Genomic DNA, 20018 nt, shown 5'->3' on the forward strand with positions numbered 1-20018 from the left:
AGTGCTCTGGTTTAAAAAAAAAAAAAAAAAAAGTTTGAATGCCATCTTTAAATCTTGGGTCATATTTAAAAAACCCACTCACCCCAGCTCTAAAGGATTCCAGAATCATCCTGCACATTCTAATCTCCACAATTAAACCTTCCTGATCCAACCCCAGTTTTCCAAAAAGACATCCACTAAAGCACTGAAAGACTCATCCAACTTTGTAGAAATGGGCTAGATTAGCCCTCTTCATTTCTAATCAAGTCCTAGTTTGGAAAGCATTTGAAATAGAACCAAACACATACGTGTATATGGACATGTTCCATGCAATACGAAACCACAGGAGTTGCTGCAGTTGTAAAGGAACATGCTGGTTTCTCTCCATATCTGGAAGTCGAACATCCCTAGTTGATATTATTTGGTAGATTATTTGTGCATGCGCTGTCACCATTAATTTACATAGGAACAATTTTTATTGCAAGAGTAGACACACATACACACCCCAGAGCACTAGCTCATCACTTAAGATGTTCCATTTGTGGGGGCTAGGCGGTGGTAGCACAGCAGGTTAAGCACACATGGCGCAAAGTGCAAGGACTGGCGTAAGGATCCCAGTTTGAGCCCCTGGCTCCCCACCTGCAGGGGGGGTCACTTCACAAGCTGGTGAAGCAGGTCTGCAGGTGTCTATCTTTCTCTCCTCCTCTCTGCCTTCCGCTCCTCTCTCCATTTCAGTCTGTCCTATCCAACAACAACAGCTATAACAACAAGGGCAACAAAATGGGAAAAGTAGCCTCCAGGAGCAGTGGATTCATAGTTCTGGCACTGAGCCCCAGTGATAACCCTGGAGGATCCAAAAAAAAAAGTTCCATTTGCTTTGTGTCTGTCTAATTTTCATGCATCACCAAGGATTAAATTTAGGACCTCACATATGTAAAAAGTATGTGCTTTACTGCTCAGCCACCTCTCTGGCCATGGACAAAATGAATTCAGTATTCCCAGACACCACAATAACCTACCAGCAAGTGGAGGTGGGAGAAAGGGAGGTGACACAGTGAGTAGTAGAATGTAAGACTTGTACACACGAAGCCCTGGGTTCATTCCCTGGCACCACATGTGCTGGAACACCACACTGGTCTTTGTCTCTTTCTCATAAAATAAATACACTTGGGAGTCGGGCTGTAGCGCAGCGGGTTAAGCGCAGGTGGCGCAAAGCACAAGGACCGGCATAAGGATCCCAGTTCGAATCCCGGCTCCCCACCTACAGGGGAGTCGCTTCACAGGCGGTGAAGCAGGTCTGCAGGTGTCTATCTTTCTCTCCTCCTCTCTGTCTTCCCCTCCTCTCTCCATTTCTCTCTGTCCTATCAAACAATGACAACAACAATAATAATTACAACAACAAAACAACAAGGGTAACAAAAGGGAATAAATAAATAAAATAAATATTAAAAATAAATAAATAAATAAATAAATACACTTTAAAGTATGTATATATTGTTTATTCATTTATTGGATAAAGATAGAGAAACCAAGAAAGGGAGAGAGAAATAGAAATACATGCAACACTGCTTCACCATTCTTGAAGTGTCCCCCCTGCAGGTGGGGACTGGGGCTTGAACCTGGGTCCTTATATGCATGGTAATGTGCTCTCAACTAAGTACACCACCACCCAGCTCCCCACCAAATAAATAAATATATATATTTATAAATATATATATATATATATTTTTTAAAAGATTTTATTCATTAATGAGAAAGATAGGAGAGAAAGAACCAGACACCACTCTGGTACATGTGCTGCCAAGGATTGAACTCAGGACCTCATGCTTGAGAGTCTAATGCTTTATCCACTGCACCACCTCCCAGACCACTACTTTAAAATCATACTACCAAATCATACTAAGTAGAAATATTCTACCTTTGGCTAACAAGGGGAGCCTGTATATCTGTTTATCAAAATGAATAAGCACACATAAATAGATGAAGGGACCATTAAGTTTTAGGATCTTAGTTCCCATAGGAATAACCCATAGGTTTCTGTGGTTTCATAATTAAAAGAAAACTGTCTTAATGATGTAAAGTTGGTCTTATAAGAGGAACATTTTTGACTTTTGAACCAACATTTTTTTCTTCTTTTTTTACTTTTAAACTTTTTTGGGGGGATTATACTCATTATTTGTCACACACTTTTTCTCACCTACAGCCCAGGAGTGTTCGCTGGATGATGACACCATTCTAATACCAATTATAGTTGGTGCTGGTCTTTCAGGCTTGATTATCGTTATAGTGATTGCTTACCTAATTGGCAGAAGAAAGAGTTATGCTGGATATCAGACCCTGTAACACTAATACACGCGTGGTATCTGTTATTCAACAATAAAGCAAGTACAAGTTCCAACATGCAGTACTGTTCAACGTAAGGCTTACTTAGCTACAGTTGTGATAGTAAATGGTGTGGCATGGGGGCTTTTGAAGCTAAAAGAAATGAATGAACGCCTCCCCCCAAACTTCAAAGTACAAATTAATTATGCGATTTCGATCTCCCCAATTAAGGAATTTAAATCTACTATGTAGCATGTCCAAGATCACCTAAACAGAGGTTCTGTTTCACTGTCTTGAATTAGGATTTTCAATGTTTTTCACTTTAGCTATTCTGCCTAGAAATCAACGATCTGGGGCCGGGGACACATTTTTTTTTTTTTAAGGAGATATTTTTCCTGAATGTAGTTGCATATTGAGACAGTGCATTCATTTTTCAGTGGATTTGTACTTGCTCCTTTTGCATTTCTGTGTGATTTATGTTTGCAGGTTAACTTAGCTGCTTTGACATTGCTGCATATTTGACCTATGAGAGATATACTAATAGATTTGAAAGGGGTCTAGTATTATGTTCTTAGCAATAAATGCCTTTCTAATGCCTTTTTGAATACACTTGTATTTAATGTGGCTGTAATGATCAGATACAAGAGCTTTTCTACATTTTAGAATAGGTGTTAAATCTTACCGCTTAAACCTTTTTAAACAAAGCTGGCTTTTTCAATCTTTTAACTTGCAAGACACAAGACTGTTCCAACGGGACATTTCAGTTTTCCAGGAGCTTTAGGGGTAATTGCTAGGCAGTGCCAATTTTTAGGGCATTAGTCCTTTGTACCCATAAAATCAATGTACATTTCTTTTGAAACTTCCACTATTTCTTGTAATTTTCTTTTCCTTCAAGAAGAAATGCCAGTGTGTCCTAGAACCTAGATAAAAAAGTGCACTTACACTTAACGCTTGGCACCCCCCCCCCAAAGTCCTGGTCTTCTCTTAGTCCATTTAAATAGTTGTTCTTTGCTTCCAGCTTGCACTGATTGCTACAACACTTACCAACCGGGCTTCCACATTTAAATGGTCCTGTGCTAATCAAAACTCACACTGTCATTGTTCATTCTTAGTAGGGTCATTATTAACGCATGGACTTCGTGTTCACCTTTGTGCTCCAGGGAGATGCAGCAACTGTCCATTTAACCCTTCACCTCCTAATGTTTCTTTGTGAAGGCAAAACATTTCAGCTTGATAGTTAACATGTCAAGTGTCTCATGCTGCTGCTTGGAGGTCTTTGGGGGGTGGTGGTCTAGGAATGGCTGAGCAAATAATTTTTTTTTAAATGTTAACAGGAAGTCAGATCTCCTGTGTCGAGCCCCCCCCCCCTGTTCCCATTCATTAGGAGATTGGCCAATATCTGGATTTCAGAATATTGATGTTGAAGGAGCCAGTCTCACTGAACACACGACCACTTAACAGAGACAGATGTATGTCACATGCAGACATCTGTAACTATCAAGTTCTATCGGAATATTTCCTCCCACTTCAATCTGCTCTCTGTTGAGTCAGTCTGGAAATCTTAACAGCTGTAATTCTGATTCCTGACTTCCTTAAAAAAGTTAGATGATCTGCACTGCACTGCCAGCTTGAACTACCTTTTAAAAGGCTAGACAGTGCCCTGATTTCTACAAATTAATTTAAACAGTGGATTAGTGTGAGTCTCTTAAACCTTATAAGAACGTTTATTAAAAAGAAAGAAAAAAACACCACGGGCTATAGCTATTTCTCATGAGTCAAAAACAAAGCAGCTTTTTTTTTGGGGGGGGGGAAGAAAAGCACAAATGGATGCGCTGGCTTAATGCTGTTAATGTTTCTAAACATTTTTACATTTAGATTATATACCAGATTCCTATTAAGATACCTCTAAAAGCACGGTTTTATAGAAAAATCCGACTTCACTGAATATTTTTGTAGCTTCCATGGGCCAGTTTATATGCTGTTATTTACACGAGCCTTTTCCTACAGCCACATGCTCTTGGTTCCTTTTTGTAGTTTTGTTTTATTGGGTTTACACCTTGGTGGTCTGGTATTCTACTTGATTCTGGATGTTTTTTGTGTTTTAGCATTTGTATAAAGAAACTGGTCCATGTAGATGCTTTCATGTTTTTTCCCCCCTCAAATGTTTAAACCACTAGATGATGTATGGTGTTTCTCTTTAGATACTTGCCTGTCCATATTGCTTCTAAAACAAACAATAAAGATTCTTTTATTTCTTAAGGAAACTTGCTCACATTTTTTCCCACTGGGTAAAGTCACAATTTTGTATACTGTACAGTAAGAGTTTGTTTCGAAGGAGAAAAAATAACTTTAGAAATGCTTAGAAAGGGTGGAGGGTAAATAGCATAATGGTTATGCAAGCAGTCTCTCATGCCTGAGGCTCGGAAGTCCCAGATTCAATCCCCCACACCACCATAAGCCAGAGCTGAACAGTGCTCTGGTTAAAAAAAAATGCTTAGAACTAAATTATTTCTAAAATATTCTGGGACTGCAGAGACAGCATAATGGTTCTACAAAAGACTCATGCCTGAGATTCCCAGCACCACCATAACCCAGAGTTCTGGTCAAAAACGTAACAAAATATTCTTCTGTGCTCCAGAAATCGTAGTCCCAAATGTATCTTTCTATTAGATACTGAGCCAGCTACAGAATAAGATCACCTGCTGTAAAAATTCATATTCCTAAAGGATGTAACTTGCTGGGTCTAGATTGAGTGTGTGTGTGTGTGTGTGTGTGTGTGTGTGTGTGTGTAAGAACAAGTGAGCATGCAAGCAAGCCCTCTAGCTGAATCTGATATGTAGCCACTTAGGAAACAAGTGATCTGGGGTATTTATTTCATAGCAAAAGTTTCCATGTATTTCCTTGTGTACTTCACAACTCCTGAGTTGAGACTTGTTTAATATCTATACATAGCAACTTTATATTGCAGACATTGAAACCAAGCTATTGATCCAAACCAAAAATAGGATTGTGGGTAACTTCTATCTTAGATCACCCCCAAATACTTGGACTTTGCAGTTTTCCAGTAGCTTCCTGTCACCTTAGTGTATCACAACACACACGTACACAGCAGTCTGGCTTATTAAGCTATGTGATGGCTAGCTTATCCTCAGCCTTCCACTTTTGCCTTGTGCCTGTGGCCAAACTATTTAATTTCTGGGACCTCGGTCTCATCTGCAGGTTGAGATCCTTACACTTTTCCTGCTACTTCTTTGAATAACAGTTTCCATTTCAGTGAAAATAAATAAGCATTTGAGTATTTTCGGAAGGAATCTGACAAGATGCTTCTTGACCGTTAGAGGTTTCTTGAATTTTTCATGAGGAATTTTTTAAAATCTTAGGTATTTTTTATAAAATATTTATTCCCTTTTTGTTGCCCTTTTAAAAAAATTGATGTAGTTATTGTTACTGATGTCGTTGTTGTTGGATAGGACAGAGAGAAATGGAGAGAGGAGGGGAAGACGGGGAGAGAAAGATAGACACCTACAGACCTGCTTCACCACCTGTGAAGCGACCCCTGCAGGTGGGGAGCCGGAGGCTTGAACTGGGATCCTTATGCCGGTCCTTGCGCTTTGCACCACCTGCGCTTAACCCAGTATGCTACCACCCAACTCCCCAAATGTTAGGTATTTATTAACACAAGACAGGGAGAGAGAAGCAAAGAATGTCTCTGGTACATGGAATATCAAGCATTGAACTCAACCTCACGCTTCCAAGTTCAGCGCATCACTTCTTGGGCCTCTCATGAGGAATTCTTATAATGCTCAGATTAAAAAAAAAAAAAGGATCTTTTAAAAGTAATTTGTTTCTTTAGGTAATGCTAAATTGTCTTGGATTCACACCATGCCTTTGAAACTAGTATAGATATGTTTGAGTGATAGTAGTTTTGAGTATCTTCATATTCATATTTCAGTTTTTTAAGATTATATATATATATATATATATAAACTTATTTTTTTGAGAAAATTTCCCATGAGGCAGAAAAACCGAGTGCCACTCTGGTACATGGCAGTGCTGGGAATAGAACCAGGAACCTCAGGTGTGCAAGTCTGATAGTTGAACTGTTTCCCAGGCCACAATAATATGATTCTTACTGCTGATTGTTTCAAAGAGGCTTTGTCACATTTTAAGTAATTAATTATTTTGAATAGAGTTAGAAATTTAGAGGGAAAGAAGATAAGAGTAGGAGAGAGAAACACCTGCAGCACTGTTCTCAAGCACCACTTAGGAAGCTTTCCCCTGCAGGTGAGAACCAGGAGCTTGAGAATGGGCCTTTTTGTGTACTGCGATGTGTGTGCCACCACTTGGCCCCTACACAATTTTTAAAAAATCTATATTTAATGGAGACAAATTGAGAGGGGGAGGTAGAGAGGAAGAGAAAAAGACACCTGCAGCACTGTGTCACCATGTGGCAGCTTTTCCTCTGTAAGTAGGAATTGGGGGCTTGAACCCAGGTCCTTGTGCATACAAGTGTGTGTCCTCAACCAGTTGTGCCACCGCCCAGTCTCAACACAATTTAAAAGTTTTTAATTTTGTTAAAAATGTATACCCTTGGCTTCTCAGCTTTCTTGAGAATTATATTTGAAAAATTTCTCAGAAAATTAAAGACAACATTTTCCAAGCTACATGAAGCTTTTCATTGAAATGTTAATGGCCATGAAACTTTCATCTTTGAAAGCTTCACTCTGACTATTAACTGTTGCACACAGACACTTTTCTTATTCCTCAGAAATGCTTTCAGTAATTTCAAGTGGACAACGATCGGGTCAAAATGACTTACAGAATGAGATTTTCTTTTTCAGGATGTGATTGTATTGAAAATTACTGTTTTATCAAAATTTATTTCCATTACCTAAAGAATGTTTAAAGGTTGATCTCAAAATCAATAGTTACTATAGATTAATACTTCACATACTAACTGAGAACATTTTAAGTAAGTTATGGCATCTAGAAAGGTCTTTGTATTAGTGGAATTGCCTTTTTGATCTACTCTAGGGATATTTGTCTTGTGTGAAGAAAGCCTTATTGGCAGTATTTATAAAAGTCATTTCAGGGGGGTTGGGCGGTGGCACAGTGGGTTAAGCACACATGGCGCAAAGCTCAAGGACTGGCTTAAGGATCCCGGTTCCAGCCCCCGGCTCCCCACCTGCAGGGGAGTCGCTTCACAGGTGGTGAAGCAGGTCTGCAGGTGTCTTATGTTTCTTTCCCCCTCTGTCTTCCCCATCTCTCTCCATTTCTCTGTCCTATCCAACAACGAACAACATCAACAGTGGTAATAATAATAACCACAATGAGGCTACAACAAGAAGGGCAAGGAAAGGGGGGAAAATGGCCTCCAGGAGCGGTGGATTCATGGTGCAGGCACCGAGCCCAGCAATAACCCTGGAGGGAAAAAAAAAAGTCATTTCAGTACTAGGTCAGAGATACTCAAAGTCTGTTGCCAGAATTAAAAAAAAATTAATCTGCTAATTAATTCTTTTAAGTTGTATTAAATCCAGGGCATTATACTTTATGGTGCATGTCACCTAATATATTTATGTGCTGGGTGGTAATTTGGGAAATTGAAAAGGAGGGACTAACATATTCACAAGTCAGGTCTGGCAAGCTCACCTATCTGGATTGTTAACAGAGCAACAAGTAAGAAAAAAAAAAAAGTCATTCCTCTGGCAGCCGAAGTGGATATCATAAAGTCTATAAACTCCAGAATTGCATCTTGTTCCCAGTTATTGCCCCAGAGGCCAGCAAAATGCCTGGCACATTGCTTAATTGCAAGTACAATCAGACTTGCCTTGCAGCCTATTCATCCTTATTTTTGACACAATTCTAATAAGCTTAATTATCTGATTTATCAATCCCTGGTAGGTTGCAAGCTAAGAGGAGAACTAGGGCAATAAGAGGCAAGGGAATGGAAAATAAAAAGAGGCCGTTCAACCTCCAAGCCTTCCACCCTCTCTGCAAGCATCCCTTCACCTGCATCCGTCCTTTCTGTCCAGCCTCAGTTTATTATTTTCTCTTTCTGGTCGGTACCACTTCTGTAATTTAGGAGACTGTCACTCAGCCTCTTCAATCTGTCAGTTTCTTCTTTTTTCTCCCCTCAATATTTACTATTTGATAGGACAGAAAGAAATTGAGAAGGGAGGGGGAGAAAGGGAGAGATAACTTGCCTTGCATGTTTGTGTTTGGGGTAGTCTAGATGGGTTCCGATCCCTGGTAACAAAGATGAGAGTAGCACTCAGTGGGGGACTGTAGTGTTGTGTGTGTTCTCTCTCTGTCTCTATCTCTCAAAATAAAATTAAGAAAAAAGTAAATGTTGGGCAGGGATAGAGCACTGATTCACTGCTCATGAACCCCCCCCCACACACACACGCAGGTGGAGAACAGAGGCTTGAACTCAAATCTTTGTGCATGATAATGTGCACTCAACCAAGTGTATCATCGCCTGGCCCCCTATTTAAGTTTTTTAGATCCTTGTGCTTGGTGAGAATGTGTGCTTATTATTTCTGGGTCCCTGCACATTGTAATGTGTATGGGCAAAGGGAGCAAGACATAGATGGAATGAAAATAATTAGTAAGATGCTTTAGCAAGGCTGAGGGAGAGCAGGGGAGGAAATTTTTTTCCTCCTGCCCATACACAAAAAGGCATGGGAATCTTTTTAAAATTTATTTATTTTCCCTTTTTATGTATGGATCCCGGCTCAAGCCCCAGGATCACTTCACAAGCAGTAAAGCAGGTCCGCAGGTCTCTCTCTCTCTCTCTCTCTCTCTCTCTCTCTCTCTTTCATTCTCTCTCTCTCCCCTGCCTTTTTGACTTTTCTCCTGCTTTCTTGTCTGTGCCTCACATACTGGTCTCCCCAAGCGTTTTGTCTCTGGTCCTCTTTATTTCCCTTGTTGAAAAAGATACTTCTTTGTCTGGCTGGGATATGAGCATCTTCAGCTTAGGGAATTCAGAAGTGAATGTCTTCTCACAATTTTCTCTCTCTCAATAAAACTTTTTTTTAAATCCCTTAAAAATGTATTATTTGATAGAGACAGAAATTGAGAGGGGAGGGTGGGATAGAGAGGAAAAGAGACAGACCCCTGCAGCTGTGTTTCACCACTTATGAAGCTTTCCCTCTGTAGGTGGGGACTAGGGGCTTGAACCTGGATTTTTGTGCTGCCTCCCCCATAATTTTCTCTCCACCTCTACCCCGCCCCAGGCCTGCATACAACCCCCGTATACACACAGAAAAAAGGGACTGTAAAATTAAAAAAAAGTAAGAAACCTGCAATGTATATATTTTTCCTCCTATATTCCTTAGTATGATGGATGGGACTAGCATCTGTATAATCACTTGAGTGGAATTGGAAACCATTCTATTCTCTACTGCCTTGACACCAGTATCCATTGGGTCAATTCTGCATGCTAATAGGTTCTCTCTCCTCTGGCCCTTCTGCGTCTGTACTTTGTGAAACCAAGTTCAAGATCATGTTATTGGCCACCATTCAGACTAGCAATCAAGGGGCTCCTAACTACTTCCAGTCTTCCATATGTTTTTTTTTTTTTTTTTTTATTTTAAGGTGGGGAAGAGCATCAATATTAGGCCAGTCTACTTAGGACATGTGATGCCTTTGTTGAGATGATCCTAGCATCCATTTTCTACCTCTGATTCTGTTCTAATCATGCCCACTTGCTTGCATGTGTCTCTGAGCTGCCATGTTTTCTTTTTCTTCGTGTTTATCTGTTTCCTATACCAGGAAGGCATGTTTTTTTTAATCTGTTTCCTATACCTGGAAGGCGTTTTTTTTTTTTTTTATCTGTTTCCTGTATCTGGAAGGCCCTTCCCCTGTTATCTGCATACTTAATTCCTACTCATTCTGCTCCCAGTGATCATTTATTTCCTTTTTATTCCAATTTAACAATTTAATAAAACAAATTGAAAGGGGAAGGAGGGGGGGAAAATAGAGGCTGGAGTTAGATAGCATAGTGGTTATGCAAAGAAACTCATGCCTGAGGCTCTGAAGTCCCAGGTTTAATCCCCCACAGCACCATAAACCAGAGCTAACCAGTGCTCTGGATACCTACAGGTTTTGCTTCACCACTTGTGAAGGTTTTCTCCTGCGGGTGAGGAGTGGGGACTTGAACCTGGGTCCTCACACATGATAATATATGCCCTTAACTAGGTGTACTACCACTGGCCCCAACTCCTACTCATCCTTCAATTCAGCTCTGGTCTAGGTCTTGGGTGATGAAGCTGAGTGGAAAGTGCTTCAAAAATACCCTCAATGACATTTTGTGTGTTGGCTGCCCCAATTATAACACATCTTGGAATTAAAAACACTGGTTTTCTTGTCTGACCCTCACAGTAGACTAGAAATCTTGAGTCAAATAGTTAATGCAGTCAAGGTCAGTTGATTTCTTTGCCCACCAGTAATAGCCCCAGGTTACTGTGTATTGTGTTCTTAGGTCTGCTTTACGCAGTTATTCATTTGAATTCATTTAATTTTTATTTCCCAACCTGCTGTGATCTAGGCACTGTGCTTTTGTGGCATTTGACAGTTCACAACCTCATCAAGGAAAGTCTGATTGTACTTACCCATTAGCATCTCTGAGAAATCTGGGAAGCGTGCAATCATTTTCTTTATCTTCCCTACCAAATGACTGCCTTTTCACTTTTTTTTTTTTACTTTTTAAAAAAATATTTATTTATTTTCCCTTTTTGTTGCCCTTTTTTTATTGTTGTAGTTATTGTTATTGATGCCATTGTTATTGGATAGGACAGAGAGAAATGGAGAGAGGAGGAGAAGACAGAGAGGGAGAGAGAAAGACAGACACCTGCAGACCTGCTTCACCGCCTGTGAGGAGACTCCCCTGCAGGTGGGGAGCCGGGTGCTCGAACCAGGATCCTTGGGCCGGTCCTTGCGCTTTGCACCATGTACGCTTAACCTGCTGCACTACCTCCCGATTCCTGCCTTTTTACTTTTTAAGTTTTGTTTAACTATTTTTCAGTAGAGAGAAACTGAGAGGGAAGAGGAAGATAGAGACAGAGATACCTGCAGCCTGGTTTCACTGCTTGTGAACGTCCCCTGCAGGTGAGGGCCAGTGGTTTAAACCTGGGTCCTCGCACATGGTAATGTGCTCACTCAAACAGGTGTGCCACTGTGCCACCCCGTGACTTCTTTTTTTTCTTTTGGTATCTAAAAGCTTATGATTTTGGTTATTGGGAAAGTCCTTTTTGTAGAGCAGCCTCTTTGTTGGCAATGAATGCCTATGCCTTGTTTCCTTGATAGAAAAGGGAGAAAAAGAAAAAGTTGGAATGAAGGAAAGAAGAAATCCGTGCGCTGGGAAGTGATGTCATTTTTGAACTTGGAAATTGACAGATGTGAAATGTTGTCACTGCTTTTGTTCTCAATTGTCCTTTTTCTACATCTAGCTCAAGACTGCAGTGCAGATGACGACAACTTCCTTGTGCCCATAGTGGTGGGAGCAGCCTTGGCAGGAGTACTTATTTTAGTGTTGCTGGCTTACTTTATTGGTCTCAAGCGCCATCATGCTGGATATGAGCAATTTTAGAACCTGCAGTTTGATTTTATCAGATCTCACGCCCCAGCAATTTCCTGGCCTCTCAGTCTTGAAACACTTTGCTTATTAAGATTGATAATGTTGAAACTTTTGCTTTTAAATCAGTCCCAGCTTTTTAAAGATGAGTGTTTACTAATGAAAACTATTCTTTTTGATCAGTTTAAAATGAAAGGGAAAAAAAGTTGTATCTACTGGTCCTGAAGACAAACTTGTTAGAAAGAACATCAGTGTATGTGTAATGCTTTAAGGTCCATCTTGTGAAGCCTTGGCCAAGTTTTGATCCTAACTTAAAGATGCCTTAAATTTTATTAACATGACTATTCTATAAGAATAAAATATGTAGTTGTTTCTTAATGAAATTAATAAATACCATTTCACTATCGGTGTTCTGTTTTTCAGTGTATAAGAACTGTCCTGATTGAAACTCATCACAGTGCCATTACATATACTTGATTAAACAGACACTGAGTGACTTGACTTAACACAAGGACCCATCAGATATGGGCAAGCTTGGTTTTCAGTCAAATGTCCTCAGGACCATCAACATTCTTTAGGTTATGTGATTTGCTGTCCCCCCCCCCCCAAGTTAAGGAAGCCAATAAACTCAGGCCTGTGATTCCCCTCACATATAAAACAGACCCACAAAGTCACAACAGAGCTTAAATTGCCTTCAGAATTTGAGTTTTTGAAAAACTTCTTTTTTTGCCATCAGTGTTATCGCTAGGGCTTGATACCTACATGACTCCACTTCTCTCAGTGACCCTCCCTCCCTCCTTCCCTCCCTCCTTCCTTCCTTCCTTCCTCCCTTCCTCCCTTCCTCCCTCCCTTCCTTCCTTCCTTCCATTTACTTTTACCAGAGCACTGATCAGCTCTGGTTTATGGTGGTGGTGAGGATTGAACGTGGAACCTTTGGTGCCTCAGGCATGAACAAGAACCACTATGCTATCTCCCCAGCCTGACATTTCTTTTTGATAGAGGTTGAGATGGAGAAAAGGAGAAGGAAAGACACCTGCAACACAGCTCTACTGCTTGTGAAAACCCCACCTCCCCACCCCTCGCAGGTGGAGACTGTGGAACTTGGACCCAAGTTAAAAAAAAAAAGGTTTCTTTTTTCAGCAATAAAAGCTGTAAAGATTCAAAAGATTCAAGGATATTTTAACCACCTGCCTTCCATCCCCCTTGTGTTTTTCTCTTCTCTGGATGTCTGATTAGCACTGGGAGAAATATTCTATGAGCTAATTAGGACAGACTGTGTTGTGTTTCTCTACCTCATCTTGTTGATCTCTAGAGCATTAAAATCTATTTAGTGTTGTCATCAGACTGGCACTTATGAAATGTAAGCGAACAACAATCTCAGAAGGGAGGCGGTGAAGCATGGCAACTAGGCTCTTGGCTTCTTCAAGACGGCCCCCATGGGACAGAGCCTAAATGGGGGTGTGCAGAGAAGCTGTTGGCGTGAAAATGAGCTATGTCATTAGCCCCCATTGAAGGATACTCCATGTTCTCAGTGCAGCTCAGATACTGTGTGTAGAGGTAAATAAGCTTAATCAGTAGACTTGAGAAGATTCCCATTCAAGTGCTTTTTGTATTAATCCATCCTATGTAGATCTTGGTTTGTTCAGATGTTCTGTACCTCACTGGTTAGAGTAGCTTGCTATCCTGTTAGCAATCTCCAAAAGCATTTCACTAGGATTGAGTAAAATCTCTTCGACGAAGACTTACGTCCTTACTGAGATTTCTGTGGTAGATTTCTGAATCTTAGCAACCTTGCTGGTTTTTTGTTTGTTTGTTTGTTTGTTTTTTAATAAGTACAAGAGGAAGAAAAGTTAGAAGGAAAATGCCATCATGTGTCACACCCAAGTGTCCCATCTTGTTCATTGCATTGATCTTATAAACAATTCACTCTTAACTCCGTAATTGTATAGAAAGGATGCAACTTCACTGAGGCTTCATAATGGGCAAAGAAAGATTATCATTCAGATTTATAAAACAAAGTTGTCCCCATGCAACCACTCCATTGGAAGACTAGTCTAAATGTGAGTTGATGAGCTCAGAACTAGGCACTTGGAGTTTCTGTACTCTTGCAGTAAATAACATGCAATACCTAGGCTTTGCTTTGTTGTGAACATACTGAATATCGGTATTCTCACTAACACTACTAAAGTACCAACACACTCCTGTTTTGATATCTGGTTGCTACTTCCAAAGCTAAATCATCACAGCCTAGGAGATGGCTCCCAGGATAGTGCCTCGGGTTTGGAAGCATTTGATCCCAGGCACCACCACATGTGCCAGAGTAACATTCTGGTTATTGTTAATAAGTGTTTCCAATAACAGAAACATTAGATGGGATTGAACTTGTGGACCAACTGATGTGTATCAGGTGCTTTACAAATACCATTGTACGGGAGTCGGGCGGTAGCGCAGCGGGTTAAGCACAGGTGGCACAAAACGCAAGGACTGGCATAAGGATCCCTGTTCCAGCCCCTGGCTCCCCATCTGCAGGGGAGTCTCTTCACAGGCGGTGAAGCAGGTCTGCAGGTGTCTATCTTTCTCTCCCCCTCTCTGTCTTCCCCTCCTCTCTCCATTTCTGTCTCCTATCCAACAACAACAACATCAATAACAATAACTACAACAACAAAACAAGGGAAACAAAAGGGAATAAATATTTGTTAAAAATATTGTTGTACATAATATATAAAGACCTATTTTGGAATCATTACTCCCTCTCCCTTTTTTTAATTGATGAGGAAAGTGGGTTTCCATTGAGATTATTTGACTAAGATCCTTTAACTAGTCACTGGAGGTGGCAAGATTCAAATTCTGTTCTGTCTGAATCCAGAGCCCTAAAGCTGTCTAGCACATGCATTCTGCCTTGGTCGAATGGAGTTGATTGCAACGTTTTGTATTTTGCTATCATTCACCCAGGCATCTGCTCAGCTAGAAATAATTATATAGAATCCACTAGTCACCTCATGGCTGCATGGAAAAAAAATTAGCACTCACCTTTCTTGATTCTAAGTCTTTCTTAAAATGTTTACTACTTATACACAACTCTTGTTTTTAATGATTGTGGTGGCCAGGGAGAGCAGGGGTGGGGCAGTGATTTTTTTTTTTATGTAGATGATAGCTCTGTTCCTGGTACCATTAGACAATTAAAGATAAAATCTCCCCATATTGGACAAACACAGTTATTTGGACCCATTCCCATTCCTCCCTTAAGTTCTTGTTTCTGTACTGAGAAATTAGGTGTGATTTGAGATGAATAGATAATGAAGATCAGTTGCTTAGCAAACTGCGTGGATATGGAGAACGTCAGAAAATAAGGGAAATGCAAGCAAAGACATAACCTATGTACACTTTCAAAATGCTGACTTCTAGTTTGCTTGTTTCTACTTCATTGCACTCCTTACTAATTTCCTTTTCCTTGCTTTCTGTGTGTTCTTTTTCTAACAGCTGAAGAATGTTCTGCTGACTCTGACCTCAGCTTTCTTATTCCTGTTGCAGTGGGTGTGGCCTTGGGCTTCCTTATAATTGTTGTCTTTATCTCTTACATGATTGGAAGAAGGAAAAGTCGTACTGGTTATCAGTCTGTGTAATCAATTTTATATCACTTTTTTTTAAATTTTTTTTTGCCATGAGAAATGATGTTTTTACTGGCAAAAAAGCCAGGAAATACTGTGCAGTTGATTGTTGATGATACACAGCCTGACCTCAATGAGCTGCCAGCTGACTTGAGCATGAATAGAGCTCATTTAATAAAAGGAAAAAAAGAATGTATCAAGATCGATTTTTCTCCCCTCTCCCCCCCCCATCTTTTTCTTCCTTTGTTAAAGTGTGGTTGAAAGAAAAATTGTAACTCCGAATATTTTCTTTGAGTAAACAATGATTTTAAACCCCCAGGATCCAATTAGGAAAGCATTGCTACTGAAGGATCATTTTAAATGTTGCATTTCCTTGGGTTCTGCTCCTTGGAGTTTTCTTTGCAAAGTCAAAAGCTGTTAAGAGAGTTTAACTGACTTTAGGAAAATCAACTCAACAGAAGAATGCACTTTCATTTGGCGGCACACATAAAATTTGGTTCTTGATAAGACTTCCTTTCCGGGGCTGGGCGGTGGCGTACCTGGTTGAGCACACAGGTTACAGTGCTCAATGACCCGGGTTCGAGCCCCCAGTCCCCACCTGCAAGGGGAAAGCTTCACAAGGGGTGAAGCAGGTCTGCAGGTGTCTCTCTGTCTGTCTCCCTCTCTGTCTCCCCTACCTTCTCGATTTCTGGCTGTCTCTATCCAATAAATAAAGATAATTAAAAAATAAATAAAAAGACTTCCTTTTCCCACTTCCTAATCGGGATTATCGAAATCTGTGTTTCTCGGGTTCAAAAAAGAAAAGGAAGAGATGTCTTCATGAGACTGTGTGTAATAGCAAAAGTCTGGTCCGTTTCTTCATCATGGTTAATGACGACTATATTTTAAGGGGATGTCTTTTTCCTCCTCGCATATGGAATATGTTGATTATCAGGTTTGACATTTATGATGAAGGATGAAGTAAAAGCATCAGCTTTGTTTGAGGGTATGGATACAAAAATGGCTATTTGTTTTAGGGTTATGATTTAAATATATTTTCCTTAGCTTGCTCAGAAAGTCAATTCTTCCTCCACTAGAAAGAAAATCAATTTTCTACTTTTTTTTTTGTGTGTGTCTCCTGCACTCTCCAGTCCCTGTATGAATAATTCCTAGTAGATAGTTTAATGTATTGATGGATTTTTTTTTCTCACAGCAGCAAGTGCTGACTCTATAGGCTGGCAGGCCCTGAAGTGTCATCTGTCAGATGATTATCTAATCAGAGTTGGACTGGGGCACTGCATGAATGTGTTGATCTTGATGCAGACTTATGTCTGAATAGGGACCTCTGATGACTCTGCTTTCTAGAGGAAGATATCAGAGACCAGCCATCCCAGTATTGACTTGATTGGCTGGGCTGTTGCATTGCCCTTTTCTTTGGAAGCATGGGGCTGTATTTCTCTAGGGTCCACATGGCTGCTTTATACACCTGTTATTAGCAGAGAGCTTATGCTCATGTTATCAGAGATCTTCCTTCACTTAAAAGACTGTTGCCTGGATGACACATTAAGCTTACTTTTACTGGGAGTCAGGCAGTAGCGCAGTGGGTTAAGCACACGTGGCGCAAAGCGCAAGGACCGGCTTAAGGATCCTGGTTCGAGCCCCCGGCTCCCCACCTGCAGGGGAGTCACTTCACAGGCAGTGACACAGGTCTGCAGGTGTCTATCTTTCTCTCCCCCTGTCTGTCTTCTCCTCTCCATTTCTCTCTCTCTCCTATCCAACAATGATGATATCAATAACAATAGCAGCAACAATAAAAAAAGACAAGGGCAACAAAAGGAAATAAATGAAATAAAAAAATGTTAAAAAGCTTACTTTTACTATAATAGAAGTCAGTTATTAAACCCAAGGATTAAGTCCCCGTGTACCTCTTAGCACAGTTGAGGCACCTACCACTGTCTTGTTGCCCAGAACTGATAGCAGAACACTTAACCAATAACTGGAATTGAAATTCTTGTTAAATAAAGGGGAAAAAAAATCCATTAGCATCTTTCTTTACTCTATTACCTGTATTTGTGTCTCAAAGCATGTATTCCAAACAGGAGTAGGAGGTCAGATTGCTTAATCCCATCTCCTTTAGAACTCTCTAGCTCTAACTTACAGGAGACAACTGCTGCTTTGCCAGCTGGTCCAAATTATGGCAACATCAAGATCTGTGGCTTCATTTCAATAAATATTTTTGAGATGATTATCCGGAAGCCAGATTAGATAAATCAGCTTGTGACCTTGTTAAATTTATGGGTTGGAAGTTCAGATGTATTCAAAATTATGGATGGAATATTGATAGCATTTAATTCTTCATTAGGCATCATGGCGTTAGATAACCAACAAACATGCATTTAATTCTTACTGAGAATATGATGCAGTGTATTAACAGGGTTAAAACGAATACTGCTTCAACTCCAATAAAATGCAGGGAGCTCAGAAATCTATGAACTGAGTGTGTGGTTAACCTTGTTGAGTTTATTTTTATGTACATCAGACAGTAGAACTTTGAACTCTTTAATTATAATGAAGCATTTTCCACTTAAGCATTTTTCGAAGAACTGATGCTTGCTGCTACCTAAGGTTTTGAGTATTTCGATCTAGTGAACTAATCAGTACCTGCAAAATAAAGCATATTGTGGTACTACTGTGTGATTTGATGATATGTGATGTCTGGATCAATGGATTAAACGATAATAAAGATGATACAATCCATATGGACAGCTTCATTTTTACTCCATGTATTCTGCCTTAAGAACTTGGTTTGTATAATCCAAGTTCTTCAAATTCAAACCTCTTGAATTGTCCACAGCAGCCTATCTAGGTCTGCAGATTAACCGATTGCCACCAGTAAAGAGGTACCTTCAAACCCTTAAAATACACTTCAAATTTCGGAGGGTCTACAGTCACGCAAATTCCAGGAAAACATTTGGTAATAAACTCTGGAAACCTAACAAATGTGAGAGCTTCTTAATAAATGTCCTTTCAGCACACATGTCTGTCTGCATCGATGAACTGTACTTAATTGTTGAGCTTCTTTCTTTCTGGGTAAGGTAGACCTCGGGAATATGCCAGGGGTACAAAGTGAGCTATCCAGTTTATGAATATTCTTTGAATTCCTTACAACTCAGTCTAATGCTCAACTGTTAGAGGATTAGATTAAATGACAATACACTTAATTTTCTGAGATAATTGTTTATTTCGTTTAAATGTTTCTTTTAATGAGAAAGATACAGAGAGAGACCAGAGCACTGCTCAGTTCTGGCATGTGGTGATGCTGGGGACTGATACTGGGACTTCAGGACCTCAAGCATCAGCATCTTTTGCAGAACCATTATGCTGTCCTCCCAACCCCAATTTTTATTTATTAACGAGAGAGGAAGAGAGAACGAACCAGAACATCACTCTGGCACATGCATCACTGGAGATCAAACTTGAGACCTCATGCATGAGGGTTCAGTGTTTTTTCCACTACATCAGCTCCTGGGCCACCACACTTAAATATAATGGACATTCTTGGTAGGTGGGGGAATTGAACATTGGTTCTCCCCATGGTTACTAAGTAACAGGGTCTCATTTAATGACCTTTAATGAAAGGGGAGGGCTCGAGAGGGAGTTCTGAGAAATTATCTTTGTTTCTTCATGGAGTATACTTCATGGGGCCTCTGAAGGAAGCATTTCTGGATTACTCCCAGCAAGAGTGACTTAATATTACACGTTGTTAAGGGGGCTACTAAAGGCCAACCTGGAGGTTCATCGACTTAAGTTCAAGGTACATACTCTGAATGCTGGAACTGCCTTTAGGTTTTTTTGGGGGGAAATGTTTTATTTTGTCTTTCCTTTTTAAAGTATTAATTGGGAGGGGGGCAATGGGTGGTGGTGCACTCGGTTAAGCATACACATTAACGTGTACAAGGCTCTGGGTTAAGCCCCCTCGGTCCACACCTGCAGGGGGGAAGCCTCACAATTGGTAAAGCTGGGCTGCAGATGTCTTTTCCTTTCTGTCTTCCCTTTCCATCTCAGTTTCTGTCTGTCTCTATCTAATAAACTAAATATTAAAATAAAAAGGTAAAAAGTGTTCATTTAAAAATATATTTATAAAAAGGAGACACTGACAAAAACCATACGATAAGAGGGGTACAACTCCACATAATTCCCACCACCAGAGCTCCGTATCCCATCCCCTCCCTGACAGCTTTCCTATTCTTTATTCCCCTGGGAATATGGACCCAGAGTCATTAGGGCCATTATGGGGTGCAGAAGGTGGAAGGTCTGGCTTCTGTAATTGCTCCCCTGCTGAACATGGGCGTTGACAAGTCGATTCAAACTCCCAGCCTGTTTCTCTCTTTCCCTAGTGGAGCAGAGCTCTGAGGAAGGGGGGCTCCAGGACACATTGGTGGGGTCATCTGTCCAGGGAAGTTGGCATCGTGTTAGCATCTGGAACCCGGTGGCTGAAAGAAGAGTTGACATATAAAGCCAAACAAATTGTTGACTAATCATGAACCTGAAGGCTA

The 20018-nt window shown here is 40.4% G+C and overlaps 1 protein-coding gene across 3 annotated transcripts in view; it reads left to right on the top strand.

The window, feature by feature from the left end:
* LAMP2 (lysosomal associated membrane protein 2) overlaps positions 1–18219 on the top strand; it is a 58457-nt gene extending 40238 nt beyond the window's left edge. The window contains exon 10 of one of the 3 annotated variants that reach the window (XM_060182993.1): positions 15356–18219. In XM_060182993.1, coding sequence (XP_060038976.1) covers positions 15356–15498 — 143 coding nt within the window. In that variant the 3' untranslated portion in view covers positions 15499–18219. Of the gene's footprint in view, positions 1–2182; positions 3617–11750; positions 12280–15355 lie in introns of those variants that run through there. The other 2 variants (XM_016191403.2, XM_007530364.3) reach the window with 2 other exon arrangements.
* Positions 18220–20018: the final 1799 nt, after the last annotated feature.

Source organism: Erinaceus europaeus, chromosome X (genome assembly GCF_950295315.1).
Source record: "Erinaceus europaeus chromosome X, mEriEur2.1, whole genome shotgun sequence".
NCBI lineage: Eukaryota > Metazoa > Chordata > Mammalia > Eulipotyphla > Erinaceidae > Erinaceus > Erinaceus europaeus.